Here is a 15,721-nt window from a genome sequence, read left to right as displayed (position 1 = left end):
GGATGGAAGGTGGGAATGTGGACCGCCAGTGGGTCGGTATACACATCCTTGCAGCATTGATCATGTGCATCGCAACCGACTTGTGATATAATTTTTTAGGGAGTTTAGCTAGATGTAAGAGGTATTGTTCAGGACAAAAGTCCAACAGGAGCAATGACACTTGTTTGGTCAGGTTGTGTACTTTGTGCCAGAATGGTTGGGGAATCAGGCAGTCCCACCAAATATGGAGGAATATGCCCGGTTCTGTACCACATCACTAGCAGAGCTCAGAGACAGAGGGGGAGAATTTATGTATCAGATCTGGTGTTCTATACCAGTGAGTTTTCAGTTTATATCCATTCTCATACAGGGACCCTTTATGTATGTATTTATGGATCTTTATGGATGTATAGATGGATGTGGTCCAAGCTCTCCTCGTCTATCTCAGATCCCAGGGCAGATTCCCAGTAGGTGCATTCTTCGAATAAAAACAGATAGAGCGTGGAGATGACATGACATTGGGGGATCTAACGAGTACAGAGCAACTCACAGGTTGTGGGAAGTTTTGTAAAACCTTGTTTGTGGGACGGGTCCTCTAGGAAATGTTTAAGCTGAATTTAGGGCCAGAACGGGAATGTACCCATGTTAGAGAGTTTAGCAAGATCAGTTTGTCGTAGGAAGCGACCTCTTTGGAAGAAGTGTTTAGCTAACATTTCCATGTGTGGCCACTCGACTTTTGGGAAGGCACCTGATAGTCATGGGAGAAAGTCTGGGTTGAGGAAAAGATGATCCGCACTCCGGTGATTGCTGTTAAAAAATGTAGTATTTATTAACAAGCCACAGTGACCAAACGCAAATAAGAAAGGTTGCGCGTTTCAGCCTATAAGGCCTTAGTCATAAACCATAATGGGTTATGACTAAGGCCTTATAGGCTGAAACGCGTCAACCTTTCTTATTTGCGTTTGGTCACTGTGGCTTGTTAATAAATACTACATTTTTTAAGAGCTATCACCGGAGTGCGGATCATCTTTTCCTCATTTCTCTACTCAGCCAATGACTGTGGATCGAACACCTGGGACCTCTGCTTTCTATGGGATGTATGGGTAGTAGCACTGACTTTCTTGTTTATATCCTGGAAAGTCTGGGTTACCTCTCACTGGAGTGATGGGGCAGAGTTTAGCTGAGACTGCATGTACAGTGCATGCCCTGTCAAATTCGTGTAGGGTGGCTCCTACCAGGGGATGGGTTGAGACTTGTGGAGAAATGTGTCTTATAGAGAGCCAGGGAGCATGACATAGATATGAGTTTGTCACCAGATATTCTAAAGAGACCCAGTCTTTACATCAACTGTGTAGTCTCCAATCAACGATTCACGCTAAATGGGCCGCACGGTAATAGCGTTGAAGATCAGGGAGACCAATTTCTCCACACGCTTTGGGAAGTACCAATTTTGCTCATCTTATCCGTGGGGGTTTATTACCCCAAAGGAGGTTCCTGCATATGGACTTATAAAGTCCAAAGAAGGAGGGTGGTAGACGAACAGGTACTGTTGGCAGTTTATATAGCAGCCGGGGCAGGATCATAATTTTAAGAATGGGCACTCGTCCAAACCAAGAGATAGTCGGTCTATCCCATTTTTGGAGATCTTGGTGTATCTTATGTAGTTCCATCTGAAAGTTTCTGGTACAGAGTTCTGTTAAGTCAGCAGGGAGTTGAATGCCAAGTTAAGTTATGGCTCCCGCTGTTTATTGAAAGGGGAAGTTGAGTTGACATTGTTTGGCCAGGTCCGTGGTTAGGGATATATTTAATGCAAATGATTTGGAGTAGTTTATTTTTAGGTTGGATAGGTTTTTAAGGTGTTCCAGTGTATGAAGGAGATTGGGCAAAGATGTTAGCGCAAGGAAAGAAAAAGTAGGACATTGTCCGCAAAAGCTGCAATCTTAAATTCCGTTCCCAGATCTGAATACCCATGATATCTGGATTGGCTTGTATGCAGCATAGTAGGGACTCTAAGGTTAGTATATAAAGCAAGGGGGAAAGGGGACACCCCTGTCTGGTTCCATTAGGGATGGAGAAGGTGTCCAACGGGTGGCCAATGACCTTAACCCGAGCCCTGGGGTTAACATATAACGATTGGATCAAAGCCTGCATACAGGGTCCAAGCCCCGTCTAGATCATGACACATCCATATAGTCTCAGGCCACTCTGTCGAATGCCTTCTCTGTGTCCATTGCCAGAAAGAAGCCCTCCTGTTGCAAGGAGGTAAGTCAGGTATGCAGGTTCAGGGCCTTAATAGTGTTGTCCCTGGCTTCTCTTCCAGGGACAAATCCAACCTGGTCCAGGCCCACCCAACTCAGGATGTAGAAAGACAAGTAGTTTGCCAAAATGTTGGCAAAAAGCTTGATGTCTGCGCTCAGCAGGGAGATTGGGTGACAGCTAGCAACATTGGTGGGGTCTTTCCCTTCCTATTACAGAGATATAGGCTTCTAGGAGTCTGTCTGACCTGCCAGGAGTGGTGGGGAGTGAATTAAATGCTTTGAGAAAGTGTGACGCCAGAATGTCCGAGAAGGTCTTATAATGAAGGGCCGTATGGCCTGGACTTTTAGTTGGTTTTGTGGCTTTAAGAGCTTCTAGAAACTCCTCTAGTGTCAGGGGAGCCTCTAGGGCTTGGGAATCATCTGCCAACAAGGAAGAAGGACTATATTTACTCAGGAATTCTTTAATCAATTCTTGACGGTTCAATCGCGCAGTATGATCTGTGTCTCCCAAACACAGGTTGTATAAATTACTATAAAAGCATCAGAATTGGTGTGCAATGTCCTCGTTTTTAGTATATGTCCTACCTGACGAATCTACAATATGATGGATCGTGGAGGCCAATTTTCATTGTTTGGTGGCTCTAGCTAACAACCTACCTGGCTTGTTACTTGTCACTTCCCCCTCTTAGAGAATGCAGTCCTTGGCATACAAGTAGCCAAACCCGTAATGAAAAACATCAATAAAACTAACATATATCATAAGGAACAGTGCATAAACAAGGAATGAACATTTCAAATAATCATCTGAGCCCTCTAGTTCTTCACCCAGGCAGAAAAGACTCCACAACCAAAAACTGACTAATCCTCAAAAGAAGAATCGGGATGCTGTCAATTTTAAACAGGATGGTCCTCCTGGACAAGGCCTCTATGGAAAGAAGAGGATGAAGACACCAATCCTTCATTTGTAGAAGGCACTTCTCCTGTACATTCATTGGTAATATCTGCAACTTGAAAACAGTCTGCACTGAATACACAATGTCAGAGCAGTACGAGTATCATGCCCATAATCTTTGACTATATTCTGTTGTGTGCCTGCTGTTTCTGTGACTGAATATTAATTTACGTTTATGTTTGGCCCTTTGGTGATGTCAAAGGCCATACCGGAGACCCCCTATATCAAGAGAGTTGACCACCACTGGCTTAGATAGTAAGGTTAATCTGTGTTAAGTTCAGTCATACAATTATTGTCAATAATACATCTTGTTTGTATATTATCATATTTCATTAAATTATTTTTTACATTTTCTTTGTGAAAAAAATGGTGCAATTTATTATTATTCAGCAACTGCCATTGGAAGACCTTTGGGTTCAAAGACTAGAACACTGCAAATCTGCCTGCTCTTCGAACAGTATAAAGAAAAACGAAGTCACTGTAAGACATACATGTTATATTTTCTTGTATAAATTAAGACTTACGAAAACATAAAAATGCCAAAAATATTAACAAATAAATAACATTTAAAAATAAATAAATACATTTTCAGATCTCTTTAGGTGAACAATAAATAAAATATCGGCTGACATTTCAGGTGCTGGTGGGCTACAAGATACCATGAGTGCCAATCCGATGATCTCTACAAATTTCCTATCAATGTGAACAAGTGTTCCTATCAATGGCTTTATCAGACCCTGCAGACGTCAAAGTCAAGTCTCTCTTTTACTCTTGTCTTTTCAGCTGTCAGTATTCCTGCTGGTTGATGGAGTGGCACAGCTAAACCTATGTTACACCCTATTGATTTAACTCCTACTATTAGGATCTTAGGTTCCTTTCCATACATATACATTATTGACAGATTCTTGTGGAACTGTTTTGGGTTTTATATCCATCTTGCCATCAGCTTATTGCCTTCATTGATTTTCTGGACTTCAGCGCTTTTGGTGTTTTTTATTATTTTTTTACTTTCAGACATCAAAGTGTTGCTCTTCTGTACCCTTCTTCTCCTCTCCTCTACCTTCTAACACTAGCAGGTAACACAGTCATCATTCTAGTGTCCTGGATAGACACCTACACAGGTCAATGTACTCCTTTTTGGGCAATTTAGCTTTCCTAGACATCTGTTATACATCAACCACAATGCCCATATTTTTACATGTTCTTCTAGCCAAGACAAAGTCAATCACATTTATTGGCAGTTATATTTCTTTGTGGCATTTGAGGGCACTGAACACGTCCTTCTTTTGGTAATGACCTATGACAGAATTTTAGCTATATGTCGCCCTCTCCGATATATGGTCATGATGAGCCAAAGAGTTTGTATCGGCTTGGTCTTTGTGTGGTGGTTTACCGGCATTGTGTACTCTTCGGTTCATACCGCTTTCACATTTTGCCTTGACTTTTGTGGAACCAAGAAGATCAATTACTTTTTTGTCACATCCCACAGATGCTTTCTCTTTCTTGCGACGATACATCTATAAATGAAGCTCTCTTGCCCTCCATTGGGATTTTCATTGGGTGGGCACCATTCCTGAGTATTATCATTTCATATACATACATACTGTAATTGATACGATAATGAAGATCAAATCCGAAGAAGGAAGACAAAAAACATTTTCTACGTGTGCTTCCCATCTCACTGTCGTCGTCCTGTATTATGGAAGTGCTGTTTTCAATTAAGTGAGACCGATTTCCCCATATTCTTTAAGTAAGGATCGACTGATCTCAGTCCTGTATAGTATGGTGATTCCAATGTTCAACCCGGTGATATACACTTTGAAGAATCAGGATGCCAAAGACGCCATCAGTGGACAGTTCTTTCAAAGAAGAATACTCCAATCTTGTAAATCTGTAAAGTAGAAATTCAAAAACATTTGCAAATTAAAGATGTCGTATCAAAATTTTCTATATATTAAATTATTTCACTAAAATCTCTTAGTCTCTCACTAATAGTTTCTCTATTAGGAATTCCTTATACTCCCCATTGCCTCTTATTCCGAAATGTATTGCAAAATATATTTTTAAAAATACAATTGACCAAATAATTTTGCCACAAATTAGAAAAAGCTATCTGGATTGATCACATTGAAACGCTCCTAGCTAAATTCATTTCGAATGAATCGCATCTCTAAATATTATAGAACTCTAATGCCACGTACATATGGTCGGAATTTCGGTCAGCAAAAGACCGATGGGAGCGTTTCGATGGAAAATGCAACTGTGTGTATGCTCCATCGGAATTTTGTTGGCCGAATTTCCGCCAGTAAAAGATTGAGAGCAGGTTCTCAATTTTTCCGATGGAAAAAGTTTTGATCAGAAATTTCCGAACGTCTGTAGCAATTCCGACACGCAAAATTCCTATGCACGCAATTTGTCACATGCGTGGAAGCATTGAACTTCATTTTCTCGGCTTGTCGTAGTGTTGTACATCACTGCATTCTTGGCGGTTGGAATTTGGTGTGACCGTATGTAGGCAACAAAAGCTTGAGCGAAATTCCATTGGAATTCCGTCGGAAAAACATCCATGACTGCTGTCTTTTCACAGTGACAGCAGTTATATAGGCAAGGGCGGGACCACCTGGTGATGTAACCTGATGAACCCACCCCCCTCATGACTGTAAGCAGCCTTGTATAGTGTGGGGCATGGACTTAGGCCCCCTGAGCCGTGATTGCCCAGAGGCCTTTGGCCAATTATGGCTCTCGCAGCAGAGCGAAATGTGATTGGCCAAAGCATGCAGGTCAGGTGCATGCTTTGGCCAATCATCAGATGTCAATGCACTGTGATCTCGCAGTGCATTATGGGGCATTCCATGGTGCTTGATTTTCCCGCGAACGCCCCATATGTTTGGTTAGTTTGTGAGCAAACACCCGATGTTGGAGTCAAACTTACGTTCAACTCCAATTGCAGGCTCACCCCTAGTCTTATCCAACCAACAGCCTTTGATTGGACAATGAAAAATAAAATATAACACTGACAAACTCATCTCTTTGTCAAGTTGCTCCCTTCTCCTATTAGCATGTCTCATATTAGCAGCAGCACAACTGCTTGGCTCTTCGTGCTGCTTCTCCTTTTACCAGTCTGAGCTGTGCTCTACATGGATTACAAGAAGCTGGAAACGGGTAAAAAAATAAGTATCTTTTAAACCTTGAATGCCTTCTGAAGAATCCCGAATGGTGAAACGCGTCGATGCACAAGGGCTCACTGTATAGTTTGTATCATGCTATATGATTTTTTAATTCTCAAATGCTTCATTGATGTTATATGTATTTTTTCAATAAATATTGTTATTTTTTCATACTTCACTATTGTTTCTTATGCCTTTAAAGTCTGATTTAGGGATACCTAGTTAGTGTCCCTTTCTTTTTTTGTTCCCCAGGTCAAAAATAAGGTATTCAATCTGAGTTTATTACAAAAATACATTGAATAATGCATTTTAAAATATAAATTTGATGATGTATGAATACAGAACTGAATTAATTGAGTCTTCCGTATCTGTCTAGAGTTCAACTTTAAAACAAAATGTCGTTAAATTGATTTCAAACCATAATAAATATGCCTATATAGATACAATAGTATATGTACAACGCAATGAAAAATATTAAGATTGTTTTATTACTTTGATTAGCTTTGATTTTCTTGGTTTCAGGCAGTCTGTCTCTTTTCCCCTTTCCATTTTTGTTTGCTTATTTTCGACTGATGAGGTTGTCCCATAAAACAGCAGTTATAAGACATCAGGGGAACATGGTGTGCTCCACAGTGATAGATTATATCGTCATCACATGAATTTGAAGGAAGGAAAAAAAAAATGATAGTTTATAATTTATGTACAGTATGCGCTGTTATAAGGGTTGGGGGTATTTCTGTTATGTTACACAGCTTGGAAGCCCTGGATGTAATGTAAAAATAACTACTTAACCACTTCCAGCCCAGGCCAATTCTGGCATTTCTCTCCTACATGCAAAAAAAATCATCATTTCATCATTTTTTGCTAGAAAATTACTCAGAACCCCCATACATTATATATGTTTTTTTATCCAAGGCCCTAGAGAATAAAATGGTGGTCGTTGCAATGTTCTCTGTCCCAGGATATTTGCTCAGCAATTTTTAAAACACAATTTTTTGGGGATGAATACACTTTGATGAAATTTAATGCAAAAAAAAAAAAAACCACCATGTATATAACTCAATTTTTGGTAAAATTAAAAATTGCGCACACTCGTGAAATGGCGTCAAACTTTGTTACTCAAAAATCTCCATAGGCTACGCTTTAAAAATGTTTACAGGTTACCAGTTTAGAATGAATGCTCTCGCTCTAATGTTCGCAGTGAAACTTCACATTTGTGGTGCAAACAGCGTTTACATATGCAAGCACAACCTACACATGCGTTTGCTTCTGCGTGCGAGCACGAGGGGACGGTGGCACATTACATTTTTTTATAAATTTTTTTTTTTATTGTCCTTTTTTTTTTATCACTTTTATTCCTATTACAAGAAATGTAAACATCCTTTGAAATAGGAATAAGGCATGACAGGTCCTCTTTATCGAGACATCTGGGGTCAATAAGATCCCAGATATCTCCTCTACCCTGGAAAGCATGATATCAAAAAAAATAAAAATAAAAATGTATCTCTGTTTTCTGGGGTTAACATCTGCCAGAGTCGGCAGTGAAGTCATGACGTCGCTTCTGGTCTTGCAGGGTCCCAGGGTCTCCCATCCGGTCCATGGCCAGCTCTATGGTAATCCGCTGCCAAAACGGTACTCAGGCTTCTCAATTTCTCAATTGCATCCCTTGCTGATTTATTTTATGTAAAGCTATTTTATGTAATAGCAAACCAGGAGATTATTTTAAAATATAGACCTGTTAAAGTAAAGAATTACATTAAAATTGAAGTTGAGGCTTCCGGCTCCAGCGCCGCATGGAGAGGAGCTAGGATATCTCTTCTCCCGCCACACTCCTCTGTAATTCTGCTCCCAGGCCAGCTAACCCCAAGGTACTCCCCCTTATTGCCTCCCCTACTCCCCAGGAGACATCCATGGATCGCTTTGTGGAGTGATCCTCACACCACTCGTCCCCGGCTCCCCCCTCGGCCGTCAGAGACACAGCCCTCGATGTGGCCAGCTTGGCGCCCGTTCCTATCACAGAGCCCTCGCTTCCTGCATCCTGCCTGCAGCCCCAGCCTTCCCATTCCATGGCTCCTGTGGGAGGAGTTGATTTTTTTTTTAAATCATACTTATATAGGTGAATGCCTACTATCAATCCAATGCTGAGAACCGAGTGATCAAAGACTGGCGATCACTTGATTCTCAGAGCTCCATGAGCATAGAGCTGGTGACTGTCAGTTACTGGCTTTCTGCCCCCCCATGCTCACTGGAGGACTGGGCTACGGAGGAGGCAGGAGCGGCTGGCTCAGGCTTTCAGAGGCTCCCTGAAAGCCTGCGCCAGGTGCCATTCTAAGTTTTGTGGGAGGATCCCGACATTATTGTTGTGTTCTTGTCCCAACCTGGTCTGGCTCTGTGATGTCAGCCGACAGCAGGCCTTTTGAACCCTTTTACCAAACTCATAAACACGACTGAAAATTGCAAGCGTTCAACCTCAGATTACAAACATCATAAGAACTTGAATAATTACAGTTAAGATAATGGGACAGCTTGTCCAAAAATACATTTTGAATATAATTAGTAGAACTCTTACCTGATTGAGCACCAGGCTTAAATAGGAACTGCTGCATTAATTGACCCTGTCCCTTGCTCCCTCATCACAGGCTTGGATTGACAACACTGGGAACTAAAGGCTCCAGGTTCCCCAGCAAGACCCCAAAAGTGAGGGGAGAGAAGAGCTGCAGACATGAACAGCGCTGGATCAAATGAGGGCTCAGGTGAGTAAAGGAGGGGAGGGTGCTGATGCCTAACATTTTGTACCTTAATGCAAGGAATGCATTAGGGTAAAAAATGTTTAGGCCTTAGAGCCACTTTAATGCTCACAATGCCACGGGACGGCTGTACCCTTTGCAGCTTCCACCTGGCACTCTTACGTGAGATCTCCAGACCAGGTTCTTCAGCAAAATCCCTTGACTAGCTCCAGAAAAAGGATTTTAAAAATAGACCCCCCTAGGTATGCCACAGTTGGGACCTGGATGAATATGCAGAAAACTTCAGCAATCTGCCAAGAAGTGCAAAGAGCTGGGTACTTCTCCTGTAGGACTAAACCCAGAACATAGACCCAGGGCTTGCCACACTAAGCAGCTCCAGGCCTCAGACAATTAATGTGCTCTTCGGCCACCTACTGGGCACACCTCCCCAGGGATTGGCTGAAGTCCCATAAATATTCAGACTGCTCATTTGACTTTCCAACCAACTGTGATTCTAGATTCATCAAGAATAGAGGGCGAAACAATCATGCCTGCAGCCTGTGAAACGCCCAAATCAATCAACAACTGCTCCGTTGATTACAAAAGAGCCAAAAATAACTTAATTTCCCTAAAATCCCAGCAACATAACTACACTCAAAAATACAATCCCTCTACAAATTAAAAAACTGAATTTTTGTTTTACAGCATTGATATGAGAAGTTCAGAACTTACACTGAGTGATTCTTTGTGTACATTCAGGATACATTACAGATGTCTATTCCTTGGACTGATGTGTAGATCAAGGCAGATTCTCACCAATCACACAACAATATATCCTTCGTATTCTCGGTCCATTTATTTTGTTAAGCTCCAAGAACATATTTATTTATTTTGTCATGCTCCAAGGATAATGTGTACTAAATGTGCTGCAGTAAAACTCACACATTGGTTAGTTTTCAGAGAGAAGCAATCTGAGCCAACTTTAAAGTGGTTGTAAACCCTCCCCCACAACTTTGTCCCATGTAAATCAGCATAAAAAACCCCAATGAACACTGCTTGTAGATATCTCCTTACTTGCTTAGTATTGTTGTAATCCTTTTTGTTCTTTAAAATGACGTCACTGAGCATGCCCAGATCTCCCCTGATTTACGGCACACTCTCTATGTGCTTACCTATCTGTTATCAGGACTTCCTATGGCACACCATTGTTATCCCAGGAGACTGCAGAATCATTCAGGGCTTCCTCCTACACACCATGTGACCATCACATGCAGTGTAAACCTAGCCATTAGTGCAGTCTTATCAGATAAGACTGACAAAGACAAACATTAGACAATCGGCACAAATAAATATTATGAAATAAAACAAGTCGGCTATGAAGAGGGAAGCAGGGTTGCCATAGAAAGGTTGGATTGAGAAGGAGGCTTGGTTAACAATACAGGAGGTGCTCAATGTAAGGGCGGAAATACACTCCACTGTGGACTCAGAAAACAATACTTAAGATGGCGCTGCCTATCCCCTGGAAACAAGTTTTTTAAAGTTTCTTTAAAGAGGAAGTAAACCCTGATGGGTTTACTTCCTCTTTGATTCCCTGCAAAGGTAAAGCAAAATGGACTACTATGCATCGCATAGTAGTCCATTATGTGTCACTTACCTGACAAAGGAGCCAGCGAAGTCACCACTGTCCCCTGCAGTCCGGAGCCTCCATCTTCTTGGTGGGTCTCACTGCTCCGGCGCTGTCATTTGTCGGAAGCCGCGATGATGTCACTCCTGCGCATGCACACGGGAGCCGCCACTCGCGGCATATCGCCGTTAACTGTAGCGCGCTCAGTGCGCCTGCACGCCGCTGTCTGTGGCGCATGCGCCGTAGACAGCGGTGCCTGTCTTTTGGCGAATATCTCCTAAACCGTGTAGGTTTAGGAGATATTTCTTAGACCTACAGGTTAGCCTTAATCTAGGCTTACCTGCTTACCTATAGTAAAGTAAAGTAAAGTGTGTTGTAAGGGTTTACAACCACTTTAAACACTAAGTAATATGTGATTTGGGCTGGATTACAGTGGCTATAGTCTGATAATTACTTATTATAATGGAATAAATGAAAAGAAGCATCAGAGTGGGAGAGTTTACTTCCTCTTTAAGCTGCAGTGGAACAATGGTGACTCAACTACAAGTCTATTATTAAGCATAATGAATCTGCACCAACAAAATAGCAAAACTCCTAATAAAAGAAAGTGAAAAAAAAAAATATTAAACAGAAATTTTCCAGATTGTATGAACCAAAATAATAAAAATAAATCAATTCCCTTATTGAGAAAATACTAAATAATGTGTGTATATCATAAGGCAGTGTCATGTTCCATTAAAGCTTATCTCATCAAAAAATAAATAAATAAATAAATATAAATATAAATATATATATATATATATATATATATATATATATATATATATATATATATATACATATATATATATATATATATATACATATATATATATATATATATATATATATATATATATATATATATATATATATATATGTATATATATATATACATATGTATGTATATATATATATATATATATATATATATATATATATATATATATATATATATATATATATATATATATACATATATATATATATATATATATATATATATATATATATATATATATATATATATATATATATATATATATATATATATATGTATATGTATATGTATATATATATATATATGTATATATATATATATATATATATATATATATATATATATATATATATATATATATATATATATATATATATATATATATATATATATATATATATATATATATATATATATATATATAAAAATTATTAAATATATAAAATTAAAAATATATCAATTATTACCATTGACTCAATGCAAATGATGGCCTTTTTTTTTTAAGAAAATGTCAGAAGTTAAACTACAGTGAAAGCTGAATGTTTCTCTCGTTATTAATGTTGTAAGTAATGCTAAATTTAAAAAAAAACAATTGACATTTTCAATGAATGTATACTTTCTTAACTACATAAAAGGGTACATACAGTTGCTGCAAGAGTCAAACACATATAATTAGCACTTTAAATACATTAATTCCATCCTTACCTCAGGCCATAGGAATGGCTAGTAATGTTAAACTGTTGTATAAATAAACTGTTGAATTGAATTGTGTGCTTATATAAGGATTGTGTTTCTGTGACCAATGACCACATCTCTAAATAAAACTCTGTTTGCTTATTTCTTTACATAACGACCCTAGGGCTCGGAAAGAAAAACAAGGGCATGCACAAAAGAAAAATTCACAAACACCAACAACATGAAATTTCCACCTAATTTCTTTTCAAAATATTGCATCTGATAATAATGACTTAATATAATAATTAACAAAATATGTATCAACAGATGCTGTCATTTTTTAAATGCAGTATATATTTTATGAACCACGTTAAGCAAATATTTTAACAGGAACATAACAAAAAATAAATAAAAACAGCTAGGCAAAATTAGCATATTTTGGAATCGCAAGCGCGATTAGTAATTTGAAAAATAAAATAAAAATACTGTTATACAATTGTTTTTAAATACATTGGTTTTATCATGTCTTATGTAGCATTATTTATGTTTTTTAAAACATTTTTATTTATAAATTTCTTTTATGAAGCATTATTTCTGAAACAAATTGTAGGGTTTATTGGGAAATGAATTGTAGGTGTCACCGTGAGTTGTAGGTGTTATCAGGAAATAAATATAATGTGGGTGCTATTGTGAATTGTAAATGTTGGGATCAGGTTATGTAACCACCTTTTCCTTCACAAAAAAAAAAAAAACAAGACATTTTTGTAAATGGACAAGGGGAGATTCCTGCCATTGACCCAACCCTTCTATTCAATCACAGAATTCCCTTTATTCAGTGAATAGAATACAAGGCTTTATGTGAATGGACACAAGGAGAGGAAGGGGAGAGTGAATTATATGATCCTACTGTATGTATTATATCAGTGATGGTGAACCTTGGCACCCCAGATGTTGTGGGACTACATTTACCATGATGCTTCATGTGCTCTGAGGTGTAGTGGAACATCATGGGAAATGTAGTTTCAAAACATTTGGTATGCCAAGGTTCACCATCACTGCATTATATGCTAGCTGGGACTGCCATTCACAGTGCTGGAGCTCTGCCTGCAGTATCCAGCTAGAGTGAAACTATCATTTTCACGGTAAGAATACGCACTAAAGACGCAGGATTGTCATCAAGTTTACGGAGCATATTTCAAAAAAAAGATTTTTTTCCTGAAGTCTCATTTTAATTAAATGTTATATTTTATATGTATTTATATGTAATTAAATAGCTTTGAGTATTTTCTTTGAGCTGTTTATTAAACAATATATTTTTTTATTATATGTTTATGTAATATTATCATTAATTATCATTATCATCCTAGTCAATATCATCATCCTCCATCATCTTCACTCATCCTTCATCATCATCCTCCATCATCATTACTCATCCTTCATCATCATCCTCCATCATCATCACTCATCCTTCATCATCATCCTCCATCATTTTCACTCATCCTTCACTATCATCCTCCATCATCATCACTCATCCTTCATCATCATCATCATCATCACATGTTTACATTTTTTTTTCATAATCATAATATATTTTTGTTAGGATGATTTTGTGGTCTTTTTTGTATGTTGTGCATTGTCATTCTAACAATCCATAAAGTGTGTTTTTTTACGCTACCTGTATATAATCAAGGTCATCAATATCATTGGTTAGCAACCTATCATTTATATAATAACATACAAAATTGAATACATTAAAACAAACAAAAAACAAAAAAAACATGAACTTAAAGAATGCTGATGTTTTGTTTCTGAATGCATTTATGTTTAGTATTTTGTAGGAAATTTCATAAATACGTATAAATAAAAAAAGATAAAATATTACCCTTAATAAATAGAGGGCCCATTGTTAAATTGGTGATGTCCGTCCCGCTGTCCTTTATTGCAGGGTTTGTTTGGGAACAATTCTGTAAATAGTATAAGATGGTAGACATTTAAAGTGGACATGCTAATGTTTTAAGGTCAGTTCACACCATAGAAGCGCAGTCCGGAATGCGTTCTAGATGCTTTTCTGCATGCAAGTTTTTGATGTGTTTTTACAGTACATTTTTGATGCAGTCCAGGGCATTCCCCCCCCCCATCCTTTTTCTTAACGTTAAATGAGGACATGTGTGTTCCATTGCATTTAGATGCGTTCTCAGTGCGTTTTTTTTATTTTCAATCATTTTTATTGAAGTTTTTCATCAAAGAAATATAACAACACAGCAAAATCAAATGATACATTCGCAATGATCAGATAGACATTGTAGCTGGTCTCATAGTGGTAAGAAGAATGTTGGTTATTACATGAGGAATACAGTATAAGCTGTATCTTTATAGCCATTTAAGTTAAACCCTCTCATAATCTCTCTAAATTGGTTAGTGAGCCTTGCAATAGCGGGAAAGGTTAAAGGCCAGACATTTCTCCTCGAGTGGGTTCTATGAACCAGAACAGGAGATATTCTTCCCTATTAACGTGTTATCTATTGCATGCTATCTATTCTTGTATTGCAGAGCGAGTATATATGCAAATGTTCAAAGAAAGAAACAGGTAAGAAATAGGTAAAGCACGGTGTAACGACACCCTGAGTATGAAAGGGGTTAAAGTTGTTTAGGACATTCCCTTCCCGAACACCAAGGCAGCTACCGAACACTCCGATCAGCCGAACAAGAAACCCATATGAATAACTCTCCACTCAAGTATGAGACAAGGCTCTGTCTTGAGGGTCAAACAGGAATGAATCTTTATTTTGAGCTCTCACACAAATATATACAGCAGGATGAACGTACGGCCTCTCAGCAGAAACCTAATTAACATGAGCTAATTATGTAATCCTTTAGACAGCCTAGGTGACTCAGAGACATGACCTTTAGGACAGACTTCATGTCTCCTAGCTCACCGACTATACAATACACATTATCATACATCTCCTTCATACAATTGCAGGGTTAATTAGCACACTGGATGAAAAGACTCTTTAGAAGCTGTGACAAGTCATACTAGACTAATTTACATTATAGCAGATACAGACAGAGACAGGTGGCTGGAATTTACATCAACATCTCCTCACAGTATGTGTCCCAACAGTATGAATCAGTCACTATATATAATATGGCAAATACAGGGTTCCTAGAGTCTGTGTCTCTTGTGGGGATATGGACCTGAATCCAAAGTAACATCACCTCAAGGGTCCCCAGGCACACAGCTCACAAAGAACACCGTTCCCCCAAATGGCAGGTCCCATAATCAGTCAGCAAGAGGCTAGCATTCAGTCCCCTCCAAAAGCCTCTGTCCCGGCTAGGTCTGTCACACACGGCACGAGTTAACCAAGAGCCTATCACAAGGCAGATATGCTGGAGTATATATATCAAGGCTAAGAGATGTAGTCTGTTAGACTGGAAATCCAGTGCATTTGTTATGCATTTTACAGCATTGCAGTACAGTCAGTTCAGGAAAAATGCAGCATGTTCTACTTTTTTTTTC

The 15,721-nt window shown here is 38.5% G+C and overlaps 1 protein-coding gene and 1 long non-coding RNA gene across 2 annotated transcripts in view; both read right to left on the bottom strand.

Annotated features, from left to right (window-relative positions):
* LOC143925618 (uncharacterized) overlaps positions 1–15,721 on the bottom strand; it is a 198,252-nt gene that overhangs the window by 94,148 nt on the left and 88,383 nt on the right. Inside the window, exon 24 of the mRNA XM_077450089.1 lies at positions 12,171–12,175. Within this exon, the coding sequence (XP_077306215.1) occupies positions 12,171–12,175 (5 nt within the window). The remainder of the gene's footprint in view (positions 1–12,170; positions 12,176–15,721) is intronic.
* Positions 3,669–11,537, bottom strand: LOC143923365 (uncharacterized). Its single transcript, XR_013261720.1, has 2 exons — positions 6,849–11,537; positions 3,669–5,080 (listed from the first exon to the last, which is right to left on the bottom strand). It is a non-coding gene; the product is annotated as an uncharacterized LOC143923365 (long non-coding RNA).

The sequence above is a fragment of the Lithobates pipiens genome, unplaced genomic scaffold, assembly GCF_037356315.1.
Source record: "Lithobates pipiens isolate NorthernLeopardFrog02 unplaced genomic scaffold, aLitPip1_a1.2 Scaffold_22, whole genome shotgun sequence".
NCBI classification, from domain to species: domain Eukaryota; kingdom Metazoa; phylum Chordata; class Amphibia; order Anura; family Ranidae; genus Lithobates; species Lithobates pipiens.
This window is presented reverse-complemented; position numbering and strand designations above follow the sequence as displayed.